The sequence below is a fragment of the Coturnix japonica genome, chromosome 1 (genome assembly GCF_054131305.1).
Source record: "Coturnix japonica strain WE chromosome 1, WE-NBRP24, whole genome shotgun sequence".
NCBI classification, from domain to species: domain Eukaryota; kingdom Metazoa; phylum Chordata; class Aves; order Galliformes; family Phasianidae; genus Coturnix; species Coturnix japonica.
Genome location: NC_140663.1, coordinates 164061767 through 164085884, shown reverse-complemented (window position 1 = coordinate 164085884; position 24118 = coordinate 164061767). Strand labels below are relative to the sequence as shown.

The 24118-nt window shown below is 42.6% G+C and overlaps 1 protein-coding gene across 4 annotated transcripts in view; it reads left to right on the top strand.

Moving 5' to 3' along the window:
* The first annotated feature begins 6833 nt into the window (after positions 1 to 6833).
* CUL5 (cullin 5) overlaps positions 6834 to 24118 on the top strand; it is a 38234-nt gene continuing 20949 nt past the window's right edge. For 3 of the 4 annotated variants that reach the window (XR_001552777.2, XR_014942220.1, XM_015852236.2), the window contains exons 1-8: positions 6834 to 7193; positions 12291 to 12400; positions 14704 to 14803; positions 16040 to 16216; positions 18993 to 19134; positions 19748 to 19893; positions 19970 to 20050; positions 21222 to 21315. Coding sequence is in view for 2 of the 4 variants with exons in the window: in XM_015852236.2 (XP_015707722.1) it covers positions 7170 to 7193; positions 12291 to 12400; positions 14704 to 14803; positions 16040 to 16216; positions 18993 to 19134; positions 19748 to 19893; positions 19970 to 20050; positions 21222 to 21315 (874 nt within the window). In the remaining 2 variants the exon portion in view is untranslated. Of the gene's footprint in view, positions 7194 to 12290; positions 12401 to 14703; positions 14804 to 16039; positions 16217 to 18992; positions 19135 to 19747; positions 19894 to 19969; positions 20051 to 21221; positions 21316 to 24118 lie in introns of those variants that run through there. The other variant, XM_085536432.1, reaches the window with a different exon arrangement.

Genomic DNA, 24118 nt, shown 5'->3' with positions numbered 1-24118 from the left:
TTCCACTACCTGTAGACCCAAGCAAGCAACATCATCTCCTCCAAGACTCCAGCCTTGCTTTTCACCCTGACACAGCCACCTCAGAAGCCTCTGTTCACCCTGAAAAGAAAGGAGGGCTGAGGATCTCTGCATGGGCATGGAAAGGGGAGGACCACCAATCATAGACGTGCTGGGCTGTTAAAAAAATACTCACACATCAAACCACAATTGTCTATAGCTAGTGTTAGCATTGCTCATCTCTAACCTAAACCTCCCCTGTCTCAGTTTAAAACCATTCCCCCTTGTCCTATCACTATCCACCCTCATAAACAGCTGTTCCCCCTCCTGTTTATACTTTCCCTTCAAGTACTTGAAGGCCACAGTAAGGTCTCCCGGAGCCTCCTCTTTTCCAAGCTATACAAGCCCAGCTCCCTCAACCTTCCCTCACAGGATAGGTGCTCCAGCCCTTTGATCACCTTGGAGGCTCACCCTCCTCTGGACCTGCTCCAAGAGCCCTACATTTCTTAAGATTAATAATAATGTCATTGAATGGATTTAAAACTGGAAGGACTTGATTAAAAAAATAAAATCATCTTCCTGACATCAGAGATTAAAATGAATATATCATATGGATGCATGTATATTTATGTCCCAGCCCATTTCTAGTAGTAATTCAAGGCCTGGGTTTCGAGACAGGTTGCTTGAGGCTTTCATCTGGACCATCTCTCTACCTATGGTGTCATTTCACTCAGCAGTATTTCCTTCTCTATGAAGCAAATACAGCTGTGGAAAAGCTGGATTTACTTTGGAGCAAGGCAGAATTGTTCCAGTGTATGTGCAAATCTTACGAAAGTAATGCAACCAAAGGCATGCCAGCACAGGGTAACATCAAGACTATGAGGTTGTACAGGTTTCTGGTGACAATTTGCCTTGCACAATACTTAATTAGAGGGAATGTTGCCCATGTGTAAAGCAAACTACATTGATTCTGAGAACTCAAAAGTATTTTTCTAAGCAGCAACATGGAAGAGCTGTACTCACAAGCTCCTCCCTGCAATTGTTCTCCTTGGAGCTGCAGCTCCCACAAGCAGCCACTGAAACAGGAAATACAGAAATCCACTGCTTCCCAAGGACCAGCCACCGGGAATGGCTGGGTATCAACCAGTGAGACACTGCGCCCACCTTGCAGACTTCTTCCCATTCCATCTTCTGCCCTGCGGGTCCTTCACAGAATCACAGAATCACAGAATTGTAGGGGTTGGAAGGGACCTCTAGAGATCATCGAGTCCAACCCCCCTGCCAAAGCAGGCTCCCTACACCATGTCACACAGGAAGGCGTCCAGGCGGGTCTTGAATATCTCCAGAGAAGGAGACTCCACCACCTCCCTGGGCAGCCTGTTCCAGTGCTCCGTCACCCTCACTGTAAAGAAGTTCTTCCGCACATTTGTGCGGAACTTCCTATGCTGTACTTTCATCCTATTACCCCTAGTCCTGTCCCCACGCACTACTGAAAAGAGACCAGCCTCACCACTATGGCTCCCACACCTCAGGTATTTATAAACATGGATCAAGTCCCCTCTCAGCCTTCTTTTCTCAAGGCTAAACAGACCCAGTTCCCTCAGTTTCTCCTCACAGGGGAGATGCTCCAGGCCCTTCACCATCTTAGTGGCCCTCCGCTGGACTCTTTCCAAGAGATCCCTGTCTTTTTTGTACTGGGGAGCCCAGAACGGGACACAATATTCCAGATGAGGCCTCACCAGGGCAGAGTAGAGGGGGAGGATCACCTCCTTCAACCTGCTGGACACGCTCTTTTTAATACACCCCAGTATGCCATTGGCTTTTTTGGCTACAAGGGCACACTGCTGGCTCATGGTCAATCTGTCGTCCACCAGGACGCCCAGGTCCCTCTCAGCAGAGCTCCTCTCCAGCAGGTCTTCTCCCAGCCTGTACTGGTGCATGCAATTATTTCTACCCAGGTGCAAGACTCTACACTTGCTTTTGTTAAACCTCATCCGGTTTCTTACTGCCCAGCTCTCCAGCCTGTCCAGGTCTCGCTGAATGGCAGCACAGCCTTCAGGCGTGTCAGCCAATCCTCCCAACTTTGTGTCATCAGCAAACTTGCTGAGGGTGGTCACTATCCCTTCATCAAGGTCATTGATGAAGATGTTGAACAAGACCAGACCCAGCACAGACCCCTGGGGGACACCGCTAGTTACAGGCTTCCAGCCAGACACCTAGTGGCGTCTTCTTTACAGGGAGGAACACCACAAGTTATATTTGCCTCTGTGGTAGGACAGTGAATAGGGTAAGAGCAACAACTATGGTTTTTAAAGTACTAAGGTACTGAGACTAAAGGGAGGAATTAAGGAAAACAGTTCTGTCATAATCATAAAGAGCTGGCAGGGCTTCACTGTTCTGCTGCACTTGTGAGGGCTCTCTGTTTTGGTTTTCATTGCCAAGCAAATAGAATCATAGAATCCTCAGAGTTGGAAGAGACTTTTAAAGGCCATCTAGTCCAGCCCCCACAATGAACAGGGACGTCTGCAGCTCAATCAGGTGCTCAGAGCCTTGAAAGCATCCAGGGAAGAGCTATTCACCACCCCTCTGGGCAAGCTGTTCCAGTGCCTCACCACCCTCACTATAGAATACTTTTTCCTTATATCCTACCTACATCTTCCCTCTTTAAGTTTGAAGCCATTTCCCTTTGTCTTATCACATAGTTCAGCTACTTAGTCACGTTTCACATTGATTTCCTATTTTAAAATAATTACTGTTTATTATTCAGGGGAAAAAAGAGAGAAAAGGAAGGAAGAGAGGAAGGGAGGAAGGGAGGGAGGAAGGGAAGAAGGGAGGGAGTAAGAACGGAAAGAAGGAAAGAAGGAAAGAAGGAAAGAAGGAAAGAAGGAAAGAAGGAAAGAAGGAAAGAAGGAGCCTCCTCCATGTAGATCATTTCTGTCATTTCCCCTATGTCTGGGCAGTGTTAAACACAATGAAACTTGCTTGTCACATCAAGGCAGAAGCTTAGAGGCCACAAGTCTCTGTTGCAGTTAGTCAGACTACTGAAATAGCAACACCATTCATTTCACTGGGACCTTTCTCCATCTGGTTCCCAGTGGGAAACAGTGTGTGCTTCCCAGAGAATTCTTAAAACAAAGGAGAGACAGAGCTCACTGAGCATTGAAAAGGAGTTACATCTGTAAGCAAGTGTCAGAAAAGCAGCATATGAAATGGCAGCTTTTCATGTTATATCCTCTTACACACCACCATGCTTCACAAATTCTAACTCCCTGAGTCATTGAGTGAAAGAGAAAAGTTCTGGATAGTATCCTACCCAAAAAAGGATAGGTGAGGAAAAAGCAGATCAGATGTAATTCCCTGCAGCAGTTCTCTGCAGCTCTGTGCCCAGGCATGGAGCAATGGCCACATTTTGTCTAGTGCATACTGTGTGCTTCTCCCTGCCTTGGCAATGTCCTCCCACAGGTTCTGCAGATAGCAGCTCTGCAGCACTCCACATAGACTTTGCTGGGACTTGCAGCAGAAAGCACAAAGGTTTCCACTGAGCAAGATGTGAGGGAGTAACACTGTTGTCTAACAGTGTATCAGGAAATAACAAACATCAGGGATGGAGTTATTTAATCTAAAGAGCAATGTCAGCATAAGAATGAATGGTTCGTACTGGGATGCACAGGAGAGGTGGTTCTGGTGGTGCTGAGATACCAAGATCTTAAACAATGTTAAGTGAAAGCAACAGTAATCATCTCAACTCCCACCAGGCAGGCAATTTTTCCACAACGCTACTGTTATCAGCTGAAAGGGTGATATGAAGCCCCAATAGTAAACACCAGAAATAAAAGCACTTGCCTTGTTAAAGCAGAAACAGAGGAAATTCCATGTGAAAAGTTTCACCACTGACAGTGCTTCTTTTCTCAGCTAGAGCACAGGTGTCTGTCTGTCCTCACCATTTTAGAAGGGCTGACTTCAGAGACTGCCATGGCATAGGCCATGCAATGGGTCGTGACTGTCCACTGCAGCAACAAGTGACACTTACCTGCTGAAGGAAAGAACATAAGATTTATTATCCCTACTGAGCAGATCTCGTTCGAGTAGAGAGGAGAATAAAACTGACTAATCACCCATCAAATGCTTATTTCCATCATAGGCTAAGTGAAAATTAGAAGAAAATATGTTTCGGGGAATTAGATGGAAGCACAGCAGTGCGTATTTCTCTCTGATGCATCTCGGAGTCAGCAGGTTTGCCCCTGGGCTCAATTCACTCCAAGCCATCTAGGATATTATGCAGGTTATTCATTTCACTCATCAGCTAAATCTTAGTGAGCTATTACTTGCAAATCATTCTGAACCCACAGATAGCTCTTGGATTAAGTGTCATTCACTCCATTTTTTACAATCCATGCAAAGTATATAAAGCTGTAGACCATTGTAGCACCATATACTAATCATAAACTAATATCTTCATTACCCACAGAATTCACTAATAGTCCATTTGCAGTAGAATTAAAGCAAATGAGATAAGATTATGTAACACTTTTTACTTCCAAAGTGCCCCGAAGTCACATTAAAATGCCACAAAGCAAAACCTTGAGGCTCAGAGGTGTCTTTATTTCCCAGAAGATAATGTACAGATCTTCAGGAGGAAAAAAAAAAAAAAAAAAAAAAAAAAAAGCTACCATTATATAAGGTGCGTGAAATGAAATGATCATTAGTTTTAATATCAGTTAAAAGTACTTTTCTTCCTTGTCTCAGAGCTTTTCAGTTATCATAAAATGACAGTATGATAGAATGGCTTCAGTTGGAGGGCCGCATCCTACCTGGCACTGAGCACCTTCAGGGATGGGAATCTCTGGGCAGCTGTGCCAGTGCTTCACTGCAGTCTGAACAAAGAATTATTTCCTACCATCAGTTGCTGATCAGATTGTTCAGAATCACTCAGAAGTAAATCATAGAATCATAGAATGGCCTGGGTTGAAAAGGACCACAATGATCATCTGGTTTCAACCCCCTGCTATGTGTAGGGTCACCAACCACCAGACCAGGCTGCCCAGAGCCACATCCAGCCTGGCCTTGAATGCCTCCATGGATGGGGCATCCACAGCCTCTTTGGGCACCCTCAGATCTTTTTAAAGAAACAAACATAGCTTTAGAAAAATACTCAGGGATAAATGGTACAATAAAGGACGTCTGGTATATTTTATAACAGACAAGTGACATTACAGAATAAATCACTTTATAACTTAGTGCTATGGAACAGCCCAAATTCATTCAGTTCAAACAGTGTCTAAGCAAAATCTGCAGTTATGAAATTCTAATGTCTTGAATTGTGGTTTTGTACTCTAAGCTCTGCACCAAAGAGAACCAGGAGGAAGTTCTCCATGGAGCACTATTTCTGGCACATTTCTGTTTGGTTGGTTGGTTTTTTTTCTGGGTAAATGATGTCTAATTTCTTCCACACAAAAAGAAAGTTGAAAAACATCACCAAATAGTGGCATTATAACCAAGCATGTTCTTAAAAATTAAGAGAGGTGATAGAAACAGAAAGGAAAACCGAATCTCAAATAATTGCAAATAGTCTCATTTTAAAAGAGCTTGAGGAAAAGAGGATGGACCAGGTCATGGGGCAGTGGCCAGAGATGTCTACATCCACACCACAGCCTATAGAATACCTGCCTGTATCTCAGCTTCTCTGGTTCACAGACAAAGGTACCTGTAATGCAGTACTCACACTGTGCTTAATGCACACATACACAATGCACACATTCTACTGACCTTGCCAGAGACCTCATAATATCAGCACTGCTGTGGAATATGTACACAATGGACAGTATGTGATACACTTCCATCTGTATTATCTAGTTATATACAATACATACCATTGTATAGTTGCATGCTTTATGTATACAATGAATATTGCATATATACTTAAATGAAAGTTATATTTATTCCATATAACAGACTTATTGAAGTATTCTGAGACTGGAAACTTTGTCAAATAAGAAACTTTCCAGTACCTCTGTGTTACTTCTCAGTTAGGAGAAGGCCTTGATTAGGCTATTTATTAATATAATAAGGCTGCAGGCCTTAGTTAGTCAACACTACTTAAATTTTCAGAGAGCAGAGATTTGTTGAATGTTGAATGTAGCTTTTCTATGTAGCTAACACCTTAGGGTCTCTATGCCTTACAGTGTGCGGGGTGACCTCATTGCAGCCTTTCAGTACCTGAAGGGAACTTACTCCCAGGAGGGGAGTAAACTCTTCGAAAGGGCTGACAATAGCAGGACACGGGAAAATGGTTTTAAGTTGAAAGAGGGAAGATTTAGGTTGGATGTTAGGGGGAGGTTCTTTACTAGGAGAGTGGTTAGGCCCTGGAACAGGCTGCCCAGGGAGGTTGTGGATGCCCCGTCCTTGGAGGTGTTCAAGACCAGGTTGGACGGGGCCCTGGGCAACCTGATCTAGTAAAGGTGTATGTTTGGTGGCCCTGCCAGGCAGGGGGGTTGGGACTACATGATCCTTGAGGTCCCTTCCAACCCGGCTCATTCTGTGATTCTGTGTAAGCAGAGGGAGGTGTAGGGCTCTGTCCTGAGAGGTCAGAGGAAAGTTGAATTGTTTTCTTTAAGATACGTTTTGGATGAAGGATGCCTTTTTAAACAGGAAAGTAAAATTATGGCTCCTATGGCCACACGCTGAAGAATCACCGAACAGAAAAGCTGGGAAGCCTGAAGGGTCCATGAGGAAAAGCGCCCACCCCCCCGGGCTCCCTCAGCTGGGGGAGCGCTCTCGTGGGTCGGCGGCCGCCAGGGGTCGCTGCAGGCGGAGCTCCCGCCCGGGCCTCCCTCCGCGCTTGGCGGCGGGGCCGGCTCGGCGGCGCCGCATCATGTGGGCCGGCCCCTTCCATGGAGCCGGGGCTGCTGCCGAGCGCCTCCTGGGCGAACGCCGCCATGAGGCTCTGAGGGGCGGCTGCGTGCGGAGGAGCCACCCGGTAGAGCCGCGGAGCGCCCCGAGCACGGTGCCGGCCTCGCCCCCGGGCAGGGGAACCCGGAGCTGCGGCCGCTGCTCCTGCTGCCGCCGCCGCGGGTCGGGCCGGGCGGGCGGGCGGCCCGCGGCCATGTAAAGCGGCGGCGGCCGGGGCAGAGCCGAGCACGGGGAGAGGAGCCGCCGTCGGCGGGGGGGAGATCATGGCGACGTCTAATCTCTTAAAGGTGAGAGCGGGGCCCGGCCCGGCCCTGCGCGCGGGGAGAGGCGGCCGGGGCCGGGCTCCGGGGCTGCCCCGCACCGGCTGGGCCTGCGGGCGGCGGCACGGGCAGGCCGCGGCGCTGCGCCCCGGGCGGAGGGGGCGGCCCGGGCCCGGCCTCGGCTGTGCGGCTCGGGGCTCGGCTCGGGGCTCGGCTCGGGGCCCGGCCGGGCCGTGGCCTCCCGCTCCCGGCTCTGTCCGCCCGGGCTGCAGGACGGGGTCGGCCCTTTGTTTATTGCGGGGAACCCCGCGGTGCAGAAAAGGAGTTTAGAGTTGAACAAAGAGTTGGGCAATGCCTTCGCCGCGAGCAGGTGTCGCCGGTCGGGTTGCCGGCGCGTTCTGGCCTTTTCCTTTCTGCTAACTGCGCTTTGCTGCGAAGGAAAAACTCCTCGAGGCCTTTAATCGGCTCCGCTTTGGGGGTCAGATGTTCTCAGGCTCGTTCCCGGTGTTTGGTGGCAGATGTCACTCACCCCAAACCGAGCCAAGTTCGCACACAAGTTTTGGCTGTCACAGGCCGTGCCCGGCCCGGGGCTGCCCGGCCTGAGCTGGGCGGTGTGTGCGGGGACCGGGCCCTCTGTGGCCTCCAGGGCTGGGCCAACGTGCCCGGGGCCGGCCTGCCCCACACAGCTGCTCCTGGGGCGTCAGCCTCATTGAGGTGCGAGGCCTTCACAAGGCACCAGGTTTAGTTACTTGCAGCAGTTAGCACTATAAAATGGCTGTATATTTAGAAGTGTATGTGTGGCCGGTTCTATGTATTATACTTAAGTAGAGTTCTGAGGAGGTGCTGCTTGCATTTCGCCAACCTGACCTGTGCTGGGTGTGTGGGTTTGCCCTGAAGCTGTTCTGAGACACTCAGTGAGAAGGAAAGAGAAATAATCAATAGCCTCATGTCTTCCTCACACACATATACACATATGATCTCTAAGGTCCCTTCCAACCCGCACGAGACTATGATACTTTGATGATACTATGATATGCACGTGCTCATATATATATAAATTTATTGAAATTGACATGCAATGAAAATGAGTTTTCATTCAATTTTCCCCCCTGTTGTCTAGATATTAAAGCAGATAAGACTGAACCGACCGAATTCAGGACTGCAGGAGAAAAGCTCCATGTCCCACTCAGAGCTATAGGGGCAAAAAGGGGGTTTCTTTAGGAGAGCGTGGCTTTAAAGCTTGGACAAGCTCAGACAATGTGTCTGCTTGTTATTGCTTTAGTCCACTGCTGAGGGGCTCTGGAAAGGCCTATGTGTGCTGTGACAAGATGTGGCTGTATAGCTTGTAATAGCTGGAAACAGGCCTGTGAGATCTGTCAGCATTCCTCTTCAGCTCATAGGAAAGAATAAGTGAATGCTAAGTGCAAATAGAGTCAAAGGCCTTGCTGTTGTGAGATGGCTCTCACTGATCTGAAGCCGTTTTGTTGCTGTAGTGGCATCCCTGCAGTTGGCCTTTAAATCATTAGCATTTTAAATGGACAGAAAGATACACGTGCACAGTGTGTTTCCGGAACAATGCTACCGGGGTGTTTAGAGCACCTGGGAGTATTTTCTAAGCCGTATGTCTTATTAATTAGGGAGTTTTCTAAAGACAATGAACTACGACTGTTGCCTCGTGAAAGAGAAGGTCATACAGTGATTTGGCTTTGTTTGTAATGACACACTAAACCAATAAGATAATTGTGACTGGATAAGGGCTTTTGTTCCCCAGCTGTGATGCTCAGTGTGCTCCCATTGCTGTTGATTGCAGGTTGTTGCCCATTGGCAGTGCCTTATGCTGACTGAGATTTGTGAAATGCAATTCTGCTTTCATGTTTAGGGCAAAGAAAGAATGAAAAAAGAAAAAGCAAACAGTGTCCTCTGCGTAGTGAAAACGTATCAGGTTTTTTGGTATTAAAAACAAAACCCCAACACACGATCAAACCCACGTCAGGTTTAGGCGGGTCTCAGTTTTGTTGGGATAAACAGGAACTGAGAGTTTGCTGCTTTTCCCCGTCTTCCCTCAACCTTCTGCACAGCTGAGAAAATGAAGTGAAATGCTCTTTTCTTATTCTTGTAGTGAATCCTGGCTGAGCCGATCCCTGACAGCCTCTCATCCCTTCACCGGGTGTCGCTTCAGCTGTGCTAGTGCAGTTTTTAATTGTGAAAGGTGAATTAATTTGTAGGGCAGGCGTTGGAGCGTCAGCTGTTGGCTTTGAGGTGACGATTGGTGATGTGAAGGCACACGGGTTTCTCTGCAGCTCCTGGGACAGAAAGCGGCTCAGCTTATCACAGCGCCAAGGAAACCTGTAGCTGTATCCACGTGAGCGGGTCTTGATGCTTCTGTAGGGCTTGTTGGAGCTGCTGGAGGTGGCAGCAAATGCAGGAGTTGGTGAGAGCAAGTTGAATTGCAGTCTGAGCCTGGTGTTAGGGGGGAGGCAGCAAAACAAGTAGGTTTGCAGTAGGCTTAAATGAGAACCATGATCTACCTTTCATTTGTTTCAGCTGTGTTTTATGGGTCGTAGTGCTCTGTCACTTAAAACTGGAAACATTTCTGCATTTTTCTAGTTCTTCAACCTAAAATATTTCCAGATACGTTAAGTTTCTCCTGCCTATTTCCAATTAGAGCAGCTTGTGGTGAATGCTGCGTTCCATGTAGTTACACAGCGGAGCTTTCCCCATGGCTGTCTTTCTGCTTTGTGTAATGGCTTTGCTATGATCATCTCACTGATATTTAGAGCTGCTGGGAGCAGAGAGGAATCAGAATGGGAATTCTGCTTACTGTAGGCTGGGACCTCATCTGTCCTACCTCATCCCTTCTGAATTAGCCTTAATATGCAGTGACTGAAAACAGCTCAGTAGTAAAAGCATAGACATACGGAAATGTGCTCAGTGATGGAGGATGCTGCATTTTCACAGTACTGCGCGGTGCATCTGATGGAGATCAGGACTCTGTGTGGCCTATAGTATTGAGTGTACACAGTAAAAAGCATTGGGTGGCTGAGTGAATGTTTCAAGTACAGAGGAACAGCAGCACGGAGACCGCTGGGGCCTGCCTGGCCTGGCAGCCTGGCTCTCCTCATCCCTAGGCTGGCTCCTGGTGTGTTTTGCATTTATTTAGGACCTCACTCCACACTCTGTGCCTGTTCCTGCTCTGCTTCTCTTCACCTTTATTTTTACAGAGTGGAGATTGGTGTTATGCAGTAGGACCCACGTCAGGAGAGCTGTTGGTCTTAGAGTGCACTGTTGGAAGTCGGGGTATATATCTCACAAATAACACTTTTTGCAAACACAGGTTTTCTTCATCCGCATTTTACAGTGAAACACTGGCAAAGGTATAGCATTCATTTTTATTCTTTTATCTTCTGTTGTGTTCAGGGCTGCACTGAAGAACAGGCTTTTTACCCCTACCAGAAATCAGAAATGAGATTTGAAGTTTCACTCCAAAGGGGAACTTTGAAGGAAGTTGTTTTTACTCATTTGATGATGCCTTTTCTGGAACTTGTAACTCTACAGCAGCTCATCTTGCAGGCTTTTTAACCCACACAGGGGGACTGGGAACATGAATGTCTGCAAGAAGAGGTTAATCACTTTCTCAGGAGTAGAGAAGATGAGAGAAAGCCATCAAAGGGGACAGGGACAGGGGCTGCTTGCTTGAGGCTCATGTTTTGTAGCCATTGCAGTGGCGAAATGCTGCTGCTGCTGCTGGAGTTACTGTGGTGCCTGCTGCATCTTTATCATGTAAAGCTCCTGCCCAGGGAGGTGGTGGAGTCTCCTTCTCTGGAGATATTCAAGACCCACCTGGATGCCGACCTGTGTGACGTGGTGTAGGGAACCTGCTTTGGCAGGGGGGTTGGACTCGGTGATCTCTAGAGGTCCCTTCCAACCTCTACAATTCTGTATTCTGTGAAAGCTGAGACATGGGAGCTGCAGGGGATGTGGGTTCTGAACTGCGCTTATTCTGAATATTAAACAACAGATGTATTTTTAAGTTTCCATGTACATGTTGTTTAGAAGAAGATGGTTTCAAGAATGCAGCATGCTGCTTGTGCTTGTTTGTCTGGAGAGCTGCTGGTGGAGAACAGTGTGCTTGTCAGAATTTCAAACAGTTAGACTGCATTGTGTGCTGTGTTTGAGGTGAATTAGGTCGTATGTAGTAGTATGACTAGCCAACACAATGACCTGGTCAATAGTAAACTTAGCAGTACAGATAACCAACAGTCTCCTGTCGCAGCTCCCAGTCAACTCATCTTTTTAATTGCAGATTTTCCTTTTAAGATGTGGAGCAGTAAGCAAATAGGTTTACAACGTGTGCGTGCGGTCAGACTCGTTTCTCTCTTCAAGTGGTTTTGTTCTGTTTTTCCAGTAACGGCAGTCTGCCTGTATACTACAATGAGTGAGGTTTTTTGGGACAATCAGAATGAGATGGGAGCTCTTGGACTCTTTAGCTTTCCTCTTATATGGTACAGTGAGTTTGAAGAAGGTCACCTGGGACTAGATTTATAGGCATGAATTATTCTTAACTGCACCACTGTAATGTTGGCTGCCTTATTGCCTGGGGGCAGTTAAGCCGCAGGAAGGGGCCTGTGATACAACAGCTCCTATGTTCCCCTGCTTCCTTCCTCTCTGTGCTGTTTGTGCCAAACAAGGAGTAGAGAAGAAGGCCCATGGCAGCACCCACAGGTGCTCCTGGTTCCTTGCTGCTGCTTTGGCTGCAGTCATTTATTCCAGCTCTGCCTCGTGGCTGTTGTTGTGTATCTTGGCTGCAGTGGTGCGGCTGAGTGGCACTCACGTTGTTCATGTGTAACTGTGCTAACAGGTGAAGGACATTTTGCAGAACATGTTGTATTGTAACCAGTGTGGGGCATTAAGGAAGAAGTTGGTTAGCTGCTTCTGCTGCTGTTTGAAGTAATGCTTACTGTAAAAAGCCTTGTTCAGCTGTGGGACTGTTATTCAAATGCTGGGTTGTCTGAGGTACCTCTGACAAGAAGGTACTTTTGTGCTAACCATAGAAACTACAGTCCTTAAAGGTAATTCCGAATAATAATTTATGTTACTAACAGTCGGTTGTTTTGTTCCTTTTAGAATAAAGGTTCTCTTCAATTTGAAGACAAATGGGATTTCATGCGCCCTATCGTTCTGAAACTTCTTCGTCAGGAGTCCGTCACGAAACAGCAGTGGTTTGACCTGTTCTCGTAAGTACTTCAGCATCCTGCATCCTTCTTTGCTGTAGGGATATTTGTGGTTCTGCTGATAGAGAAGTCAGACTGCACACACTACGTGGGAGCACACAGGTGCTAGCTTACGTTTTATTAGGTGTGCTTACTTCAGAATTAATGTACAGAAGTACTGCTTTACTGAGATTCAGATCCTTGCAGATGAAGTGGAAGAAGAACAGCAGAGCTCAGCCTTCAGCCTGTTGTAGTAAATAAGCTTTCTACCTGCCCACAAAGCTTTTGTTGGAGAGACACTGTTGTTTGCTGCTTGGGCAATAAGTTCTTTGAGGGCAGTTCGTTATTCCGATTTAAATACTTTTCTTCTGAAGCAACTTAAAAGTACTACTGGAGTAAAAGGATAATGCAAATTAACTGGTATAATTTGAATAATTGAATAGCACATATAACATTTTTCAGACCTTGTTTGCATCATTGTACTTTCTAAAAAGCTAAGAGAAGAGGATTGCTCTCTCAAGGTAAAAGTATCATTGCATTTTCCTCCTTCCAAAACTCCTGGATTTACTTCCTGTTCAGTGCTGATTTTTTTTCTTACAATACATCATGTCACCTTTGTCAGCGTAGTAAGAAAGTGATTTGCAACTTACATATCAAAAGTTGATTATTTTTGTCTCAGCGTGGAATTGTTTTCCCTCAAATACTTAACACTGCACTTTCTTTGTCTGCTTTTTAAAATGACTCACTAGATTTTGTTTAATTTGAAATGAATTGTCTTCCAGACTGCATCTTTATTGCTCTTTTCAGTAAGAAAAGTGCAGTGTTTCTCCTTAGAGCCATCTTACTGCACCTGTCATGCTTTTCTGCCAACCAAACAGCAAGGTAGTTTATCATGCAATGAGTTTTAATATCTCATGATGTCACAGCCATAGTAGTTGCCAGAAACATGGCGTAGTTCAGTTACAAATTCAGTTCTGAGTCACTGCTTTCATAGTTTTAATAATTAGTTCAGTAATTCTGCATACTATTGAATTTTTTCCTTTATTATTTTGCTGCTAGCTGAACTGTTGGATCAAACTTAAGTGCCTTTATGGCTAAATTAAGTACATTAAGGGAAAGGAGCCCACTCTTCCAGGTTCCTATTTTTGGACAATGATTTTGTTAAGCTTTTTAAGAAAAGTATAGAAGATGTGTCTTCTACCTGACCTTTATGTCTAATCTTCCAGCACTGCTTTTTACTTTGGTCATGAACTGATGGCATTCTAAGTTCATTAACACTTTTTTTTCCTGTGAAATCTATGTAAGTCCCACAGGTTAGTTAGACCTTTGTCAATTCTTGGGCAGCACTTTTTTTTTTTCTGAGTAAAATGAACTTTTTATCTTGTACATTTTGTCTCTTCAGTTAAACTAATAAAGTTGCTTTTGCATTGGAATAACTGTTGAATTAATAGGAACAAAGCCATCCTGTAGATTATGTAGTTACTCTCCTGCAAAGACTTGACTTTATCATTGAAAGGAGGAAGAACATACTGGTAGGCCACATTATGTATGGTAATATAGTTGAGGAGTGTAACTTGCCTTTTTTATTCTTGAGAGGAAAATAGAATTTAAGTTAGTTACACTTGCTGAACTGACAGCCAGGAAAAACAGGAAAGTATTTGAATGTTGATTGAAATGCATTAGTAGCACTTTGCTTTGTGGTGCTACTCGGTAGCTTTTCTGCAGTTGAGCTGCACTTTAATGTGTTTCCGCTGTCATGAAATGTCTGAGATCTTATTATACCAGTAAAATCTTGAAATTACCTGATGTGCCTGATCTCAAATCTCTCAGAAGTGAGGCTGGTTTCCTTTGCAGTGGATGGATGTTGTAGTGCGTGGATTATGGAACTTTGAGTGAATGCTGCATCTTAAAAGTATTGTGGAATGACTGTGGGCTCAGTAGCCATGCTTCTGTTGGCACGTAATTTCCATCCTTGTCAAAGAAAAGCTTTAAGAAGTTGTCCTTAATGCAGTGGGATTATTGGATAGGTGGTGAAGGCAGAATTGACTTCTACATGTATACATTAAACCTGCTTCAGCAGAATCCTTTCCTGGTCAGGTTGCTGTTATTGCTTCCTGCACTTCCTTAAAGCTTTAATTTATTCTCCACACACATTTTCCCGTTTGTGTTACTGCGATCTTACCACTTTTTTTTTTTTTAAGTGATAAACAAAATGCATAGATTTTTTTCTTCTTTTATATGCTAGAATTATGACTTCTTCAGCCTCATACATCAGAGGATTAAGGTTTGAATGGTTGTTACTAAAAGACGGATTAATTGTTTTCTAGAGATGTGCATGCAGTTTGCCTGTGGGATGACAAAGGTCCAGCAAAAATCCATCAAGCTCTGAAGGAAGACATCCTTGATTTTATTAAGCAAGCACAAGCAGTAAGTTCTTAGTGTTTCATGACTTCTATTCGTTTTATTAGGAAAAATAACCAAACAGTTCTGACTTTCTTTGGATCTAAATGCACTTCTTTTTTTTTTGTCTGAAATGCTGTGATATTCTAGAGATAGTAATTACTACATGAAAGACAGAAGACAGCCTTGAGTGTTTGCCGTGGCTCATTGTTTCGTTGTAGGCAACGTTGGTTTTTTTTAAAGCACTTTTTCTGTTTGTCCAGCAGTACTTATGGAATCTTCTTCCTCTTGAAGATTTCTTGAGGCAAAATTTACTATAAGAAATTACTGCCCGGAAAATGCTTTTTGTCTGGCTTCAGTGGCTTGCTGACGTATTCATCAATGGCTTTAAAACACGTCCAATGTATGGCATATTAGAAACATCTGTTCTATTGGCTCAGCAAGATTTGCTGTCTAGTTTAATGGACTCCCCACAAATAGTTGAATTCATCAGTAGATTCAAGGGAAGCTTCTGTTTTTAAAATGTATAGCAAAGGATGCAGCAAGATTACTATTTTTTTAATTTTGTTATTTCTTCTTTAATAAATTACATGATAAAAGTTTGGAAAGAATCAAAAATGACTTTAAAATCTTTCCTTAGTGACAAGTTTTACACCACTGCAGCTTTGTTCAAAGGAAAACAATTTCTTATGCTTGAGGCCTTATATACATATCAGTTTATTTTATTTCAGTCCCTTCAGCTTGCTAGCACATATGCATGGATGCTGTGCTGAGTTGGGCCTTCAGTATGGTCTGTGCTGGCTGTTGTTTTAGAGGCCTTGTGGTAGGCACTGTACAGTGCTTGCAGGCATTACTGAAACATGCAGGTTAATCAGCTGCCTGGGCATAATGAGAGGTAGTAAATCATCAAATTGAACTTCACTGCTCTGCATAATGTAACACAATTCTTACAGGTTTGTGCCCTTTGGTAGGTGTAGTTGTGCTAATGCAGGCCTTTAGGACCTAAGGTTTTAAGCTTTTTGGCATGCAAATAGCTTAACAAAAGGTGATTCAGTTGGAAAGGTACTGACAACTGCTGTTACCTTTCACTGTTAGACAATGTCCATGTGCCATGGGTTGATAACCGCTGCCCTAAGCTAATTGGCACATACCTGTGTAGACATTCTTCTTTAACTGTTTATTTTGTATTTTCAGTATAAGCAAAGTCAGTCTATCTTTGTTTGTTTGTTTATCAATTACATCCTCTTCTTTCCCCTCCTCCAGAGAGTGCTGAGTCATCAAGATGATACAGCTTTACTAAAGGCGTACATAGTGGAGTGGCGCAAGTTCTTCACGCAGTGTGATATTTTGCCCAAGCCATTTTGTCAGCTGGAGATTACTTTAATGGGCAAGCAGGGCAGCAACAAGAAATCTAATGTAGAAGACAGTATTGTCCGAAAGGTAAGTGGTCGGTGTTCGAGAGTTCTGCTGCACGCTCTGTTCTGCGATGGATAAGGGTAGGAACGGTACTCTGTAGCTGAGCATGAAGTTGCACCGAGGGTGTTATACGATGTATCACTTTGCTTCAGTTTGAGGGTCAAAACAAGTGTGCAACTGTTGTTTTAATCTTTGTGGCAACTTAACTGTAGTTTTGCTTTGGCTGTTGTTTTGTTCAAGTGATTAAAACAGTTTTTTAGGGTTTTTAAGTTTTTGTTTGATTTCATTATGTAATAAATTGTGGGTTTTTTTTTTAATTTAAGTCCTAGTGGAAGACTCACCCCTACTCTTCTTATACTTACATATGTTATACTTGTATATTATACTCACCTTCATCTACGCAAGTGAGTAGCAGATTATTGTTTCCACTCCTAGTTTATTTCCCTAGGGCAGAATCTTAACTGGGGCACGTGTCTGTGTTTTGCAACACTGTCATCTCAAGTTAAATACAGCCATTGATCTCAGAGTTTCCTGTATTTCCTACAAGCTCTCAGTCATATCAAAGACAGCTTTGTACATGTAAAATCTTATTTCATACATTGTTTCATGTTGAAGGGGTCAGGGAATGTGGTGATCAGTCCAGGGATATTGGCTTGGAACTAAAGGAAGGGAGATTTAGATTTCAGATTGGGAAGCACAGGCTGCCCAGAGAGCTGTGGATGCCCCATCCGTGGGGATGTTCAAGGCCAGATGGGTGGGACTTTTAGCAACCTGGTCTGGTGGAAGGTGTCCTTGCCTGTGGCAGGAACTAGGTTGTCTTTTTGGTCTCTTCCAACACAAACCGATCTCTGGCTCTAAATCAAAATGGTAAAGAGTGTCTTGGGGTTTTGAGCGCAGAGCTCTTGGTGTACTGAGTCCCATAAATAAAGGTCCTTGAAATTGCTTTAATCTTTTGCTATCAGAAAAACAAAGCATATCAATTGTAGAGTGGTAAGTTCTTCAGTTTAAAATCATCTTTTTGCATCACAGAAAGCATAGATAGTGAAATACAGTTTCATTAGCACTCTTTCTTTTGGTACTGAAGATCGTTTTAACTTTCCTGATATGGACAGGAAGAATAAATGAGCTCAAATGGGCTATGTAGGGTGACTTGCTTGTTTGCTTGTTTCCAACATTCTGTTGTGACATGTAGTCTGCTGTACCTTTAGAAGGAAAAGAAGCAGGAGCAGCAGCAGAGAGAGATCACCACATCAAGTTACCTATTTTGTTTTCATTGTTAGAGCAAGCATGTGATCTCAGTAGGCTCTCCAAGATGCGGCAGACTTGAACTCTGCTGTGTAGCAGGAGACTAAGAAAGGAAAGAAAAAGCAAGGTGGGGCAGGGAGAATAATGAGAGAATACTGGTGACTAACAGTTTAGCTGCTGTTCAGGACTGAAACTGATGTCTGTCTCTTACATGCAGTTCAGCTGAGACCGTCTCATGGTTGAGTCATCAAAGTCCAGTCTCTAAACTATCTTATTTCATACTTACTGCAGAAAGTGATTGCCTGGCATCATTTCCTATGAGTTTCTAAAAAGCACCTTTGAAAACTTTTCCCATGCTTGGAAAGTTCTTTATGTGCTCACACAAAAAGATCTGCATGTTTTGCTTCAAATATCTCCCATAAATTGTTTTTTATCCATAATGTCTACAAGCAGTTTGACCTTGATGAAGCTGTGCCTTTGACGTTGGTTGACATCCTCTGTTTTCTTCTCCATTTGTTACTCATTTCAGCTCTTGTAAATCCATCCTGTAATCATGCAGTGCAACTGTGACGTGCATATTAATGATGTTAAGATAATGAAAAAAGTAATTGAGGAAGTGTAATCAAATAAAGCTTTGCTTTTAAAACATTGCAATGTTTTAAGCAATACAGATAGAAAATTGAAGTGGAAGTTCAGCTGAAATTGGGAAAATAGGGAATTTAGAATTAAAAAAGGCCACCTTGACTCTCTGAAAAGGATACCTGGCTTTTATTGGGTTCTTGTTGTGTTAAAATCTAAAAGGTACAAAGCATGAATGGAGGCTCACATAATTTTATCATTCACTTTGTCTTATAGCGGTATCAAGTCTTCCTAATCTCATTTTTCATACACTTATTCACAGCTCTGAGGCAGAGTTCAAATCTGTATGTTTCACAATTCAGACTTCCTTTCCTCTGCTAGTGCAGACTGATGATGGGTGTGCTTAAAGAGCATTCAGTGTAGTTATTGCCATGTTTGAAGATACACGATGAATATGCTTTGCTTGCACGTTGAACGTTTATGTTGGGAAAATGCAATCCAAAAACATCTTTCTTTTTCTTTTTTTTTTTCCTTTATGTAAGTACCTTGTTGAATTGTAGTTGTGGAGACTGAGCCTGCCAAATGCTCAGCTGTTGTTAAAACAGCCCCTGCTGTTGTAACTGCTGACACATCCCGGTGCTGGGAATGTTACCTGGCTGATTGTTGAAAACTGTTGAATACAGAAATAACAAAGAACAATTGAATACTATAGAAGTTATACAGGGAAAAATACAGGATGATGTGATATCTGAATCAAATGATCACTGCGTCCCCTCGCTGTCCAGTTTTATAAAGTAAGCTTAGCGTATAAGCTGAATATTACCTCTGTAACTACCACAGAACTTGCTCTTCATGTTATATAACCTGAAAACTGTATTATCATTTGCTTTATTTCTGTTTCTGATATCTTGTATTTCTTTGGACGAACTTAGATCTGCATACACCTTTCTGACAGAGTTTTCTTCCTGTTGTGCAGCTCATGCTGGATACATGGAATGAATCCATATTTTCAAATATAAAAAATAGACTTCAGGACAGTGCAATGAAGCTGGTTCATGCTGAAAGACTAGGAGAAGCTTTTGACTCTCAGCTTGTTATTGGAGTTCGAGAATCGTATGGTATGTCTTACACAGACTGATGTCTTGCGTCCTTACTAAAGTCAATGAGTTTTCATCATAGGAGCTGACAATTGTGGTGGTGGGTTTGGAATGATTATCTCAGCATTTTGTTTGGATTTTGTCATTATTGGTATGTGATACCGATCAAATTATGTTCAAAGTATCATTAACTTCTAGGTGATTTTGCTATGTATCATTTTCTGTAAAATCAATATTGTTAAGAAGCAAACTGCTTGATGTTTCAAGGTTGCAGAAGTAACCTTACACCTGTGCGATTTTCCATACTGTTTCTGATTCTTCAGGCAGTTTGAAGAAGCACTAAGCAGGCTGCATCTGAGACTGCTACTCTTCTTTGCTAAACAAAACTTCTGTGCCACTTCATCACCTGCCTTTTCAGGCCTTGCAGCCTGTTTTTCTGCTTGTCTGCAGTTAATCTAAGTCTTCTTGGATTAAAGATTGGACAACTGGTTATCTTGAATTCAGAGTACCTTTGCAGAATGCATCAAATTGTTCACTGCAACCTTTAAATATGAAACTTACTTCAATGAGAGAGACTTGCTTATTGTTAGCCACATGTATTTCCAGGAATTAAGTTTAAACTTTCTCTTTGCAGTTAACCTTTGTTCTAATCCTGAAGATAAACTTCAGATTTATCGAGATAACTTTGAAAAGGCGTATTTGGATTCAACGGAGAGGTTTTATAGAACACAAGCTCCTTCTTATTTACAACAAAATGGTGTACAGAATTATATGAAATATGTAAGTACAAATTCTGCTGTCATTTTTTTCTGGAAATGTCGGTGCTTAAAATGATGGCTGTTCTACTTCTGCACAGGCAGATGCTAAACTAAAGGAAGAAGAGAAAAGAGCACTACGATATTTAGAAACAAGACGTGAATGCAACTCTGTGGAAGCAGTAAGTACAGCGTGTAGAAAAATGGCCATATCCTGTGTTTTACATGTTATTGTTAGCCATGAGTTGTCATTTCTGTGTGTTAGAATGCAGTAAGCTGTTACGATATTGTTATCTTTTTAAGAATTACCCACTGTGTTCTTTTCTTGTGAGAACCTGAATTTATAATCTGACAATTTACAATTTCTACAGATATTTTAATTGTAACTGTAGATTAAAGTTCAAATTGAAGAGTTGGTTTTCATTCAAATGCGTTTTTGCTCATTCATTTTGAGTCAGGGTTTTATTTTTTCTACGCTTAACAGTGGGTGAAGTTGTTTGAAAACAAGTACCCCGGTCTAGTGGGTGAAGAGTGTCTGAAGGTTCATTTAGAGTACCTGAAAATGTTACAGCTCACTGCAATCAGAAGGAGCAATGAAAATTTCATTAAAACTCTTCTAGATTTCCTCTTAGGCTGAAATATGACCATTTAGCATGTTCTGCTCGTGACCCTTTTCCCCCAGTTGAGCAATATTTCACACAGTTCAGGCTCTGGAGGAAGATTTAACAGCAGCGTGTAGTTCATAATTGCCTATGTTGGAATCAGTTCAGGAAACAGGTTATTTTAAATAAATACCCCTTAAATCTGAATTTACTGCAGTTGATGAAAATTTATTTTATGTCTTGTGTTATGTTGTAAATCATTCATTTTGTATAGCTATATCTTGTATGAAGAGGCTGACAAAAGAGAAATGGTCTGGACATGTGCAAGCAGTTTCTGTGCTAGATCTAGCTGTAGTGTCTTGTTTGAGCCACCCAGCCTGGTCCAAATAGGGTATGCTGGAATGAGAACTATTCTTAGCTCTTGATTGTATACTTGGAAACTAAGTAGGGTAGTTGGTGTTCCAAAAGCGATGGCTCCCTTGAGGGGAAAAAGACAGTAGAAATATTAAGCTGATTACTAGCTCAGAAGTGTTCTTATCACATTTACTAACCTTCGCATCTTAAAGAAATGTGGTTTCATGTATAGACTTTCTTAAAAGTGAACCTACTTCTGTGAATTAATTAATTCATATTATTAATTATTTTATACAACATACGTGCTGAGAACAGTCTAGATTTGCATCACAGGAAACTTGAGACTGATGAAACTTTAAAGGCTAAATGAGCTAATTCTGTGTTTACTGCGTTTCAGCTGATGGAGTGCTGTGTCAATGCCCTGGTGACATCTTTTAAAGAGACGATTTTAGCTGAATGCCAAGGCATGATCAAACGAAATGAAACAGAAAGTAAGTGAAGCTTCAGGAGCAGTGCGGGATGAACTCAGCGCCGACTGCGTAAAAATAGATCTGTTGGTAGATCACATTACTGTTTTTAATAGATAGTGGCAGAGCCTCATGGATAGAATGTTAGTCTGTGTAGGGAACTTATCACTTCTGAAATCTGTGTGTACAGTACCCTAACTTGAATAAGCTCTTATCTTACTTGAATTAAATATTTCATATCTCCTTTCATCTAACTTCTTAATTATTATTAATTATTCTTAATTAATTATTCTTAATTATTCTTAATTATTCTTAATTATTTTCCTTGTTCTTCCTACAGCTTATTTTCTTCATGTTGACTGACTGATTTTGCATGTGTGTCATTTCTTGATTCGAGTAGGTCAGATGTGTAGTGTCATGACGTCTCATCTCCCCCCTCCACCCAAAAAGAAGTGAAATATCTCTTTTTAAAGTTTTTTTTCTGCAAAGCAGAGATATTTTTCTTATTCTAGCTATTGTTGCAGGACCAATGGGTCGGTGAACGAAATCTCTGCAATTGTTTGTGACTGTGAATACTGCAGGTTAGCTCTGTGCCTTTGTAAAGTTTTCAAGAGGTGTTTCAGCTCCGCTGCCAGAAACTGGGAGGTTCACATTCAAAAGTTTTGAGCTAGTCCTGTGATATGATAAAATGAACTAGATGAATCCTTAAAATGTCATAAATAAAGCCAAAATCACATGATCATTCCTTTTTTGAAGGCTCAGTGTCCTGCAGACAGGGAATATTTTTTAATATCTATATGATGTTTTCACTTCTGTGCAAATATGAAAACAGTTATTTAAAAAAACCTTAAAATAGTGTAGGAAATATTGGTGAAGGTAGCACTTCAGAGAACATTTGCCCTCAAAACTATGTCGTGCTGATCTGCTTCTGTAGCAGCGTGAAATCCAAAGCTAAATCTAGAAAGCTACGGGTTTCATGTGAGTGTAGGTTACGGCCTTTGGGAGGATGCAGAGGTTTATCTAAATGAAGAGCTCCAGAAGATTTTCATCTACAGTATCCAAAGCACTTTTTTCTTTAGAAATCTGGTGAAGTTTTCCCAGTCTTCTTTCCTTTTGGCTGCCTCTGCCCTGTGGTGGTTACAAAGTACGTCTGTTTATGTTTGCTGTATAAGAGTTCAAGCATCTCTCTCTTTTTTTCCTAGACCTAAGTTATGATGTTTAAAATGCTTTAGTGAAGCATTCAGTTGCAGATGATTAAACATTTAAAGACTATACATAGTAACATACACATATGTCTGATACTATCCTTTGCTATATTCTTTGCTTGTGTGTGTCTTTCTAATGTTAATTGCCTCAGAAAACTTGTTGACTTTTGTCTTTATTGATCAGTGTCGGACACAGATGGGCTGGGCTTGTGGCTGTGAGCTGGGCACTGCTGTAAAATACTCTGTAACATGTATTTGTTATTTATGTGTTTTGCAAGGGAAGCAGTGCATAATGTTTTCTGCCTAAAATGTATCAAAGATGTCATGTCTTGGAAATGCCTCAGAACCATCTTAGTGTCCTTTTGCTTGTAGAATTAAGGATGGGAGGCCTGGATTTTGTGGAAGTCGTTTACTTGCCTCCAACAATGACAATATATTTTTACCTTTTGTTTTCATAACACATGCATTCTGAGAGATGCTTCCTTAAAATGTTCCTTTTTCTTCTAGATTTGAAATGTGTCTCTGGAGACTCTGAAGTCTTCCTCAGATACTCCAAAAGAGCACTGATTTTTTTTGTTTTCCTTCAACTTATTCCTACCATCGCTGTCTTACATTAGCAGAAAGTAGTGCCCTTTGCTATAGCTTTTCCTTCCCACCCTTTTCTTCTCTCATGTCTCTTCCCCGCTCCCACCTTGTTTTGAAGTACAGATGAAAAGATCAAATGAAAGTTGAGTGAGCTTTTTGGATTTGCCCTGCGTAGCGCAGTGTTGCCACCACCTACAGCACATCTGAATTGCACTGGGTACTTGTGACTTAATTTGTTCCTGATTAGTGAAGTTCTGTTGGTTTGCCCATTCTGAGTCGTCTCTGGTTGCAGCACAAGCTTTTCTTGAAGGCTGTTGGTGGCTTTCATTCCTTAATTTATGCTGTGATGTTCTCAGAGGTTTGGGGCTTTCCTGTTTGGTTCTGCAGCAGTTGTTGGAATATAAAAGTAATGTTTCATCCCCTGTGGTGATAGTATCCTGCAGGTGTTGCTGACGAAAGTATTGCAGAGGAGAGAACATAAGCAGAGCCTCTTCTGTCTTCCTTTACAGTAGATGTGAGATTGAGAAACTAAGCAAATCTATCTTTTTTTTTTTTTCCATCCAAAAAAGATTCAGAATCCACAACCAGTTTGTTCTCCTTCAACAAGCAAACTTGGCTATGTTTAGTCTGTCTCTCTCTGGCCTCTCTAAAATTAGCTTAACCCAGGTGTTTTGCTGTGGCCAGTTTTCTGGGGGTGATTGTTGCTGGCTCAGTACATATTAATTTTCTTGTAATGTTGAAATGACTTCTCAAAAAGAAGATAAACTGCATGAGTTTTTCACGTTTTCCAACTGGTAACTTTCAGAAGAACTCTCTGGGGATAAAGAAAGGAAAAAGTTCTCTATCCTGGTCAGTTAAACTGCTTGAGACTTTGGTACGCTTAGATCAAACTTTGTAGATTATACTTGAAGACACACAAAGGGAGCTCTGTTTGACTTTAATTTTGAAAGAGAAGTCTTGAATCCATATGATTTCATACACAAACTCTTGTAGACTTGCAGCTGAAAGAGGTCCTTTTTTGTCAGGGGTTTAAGGCA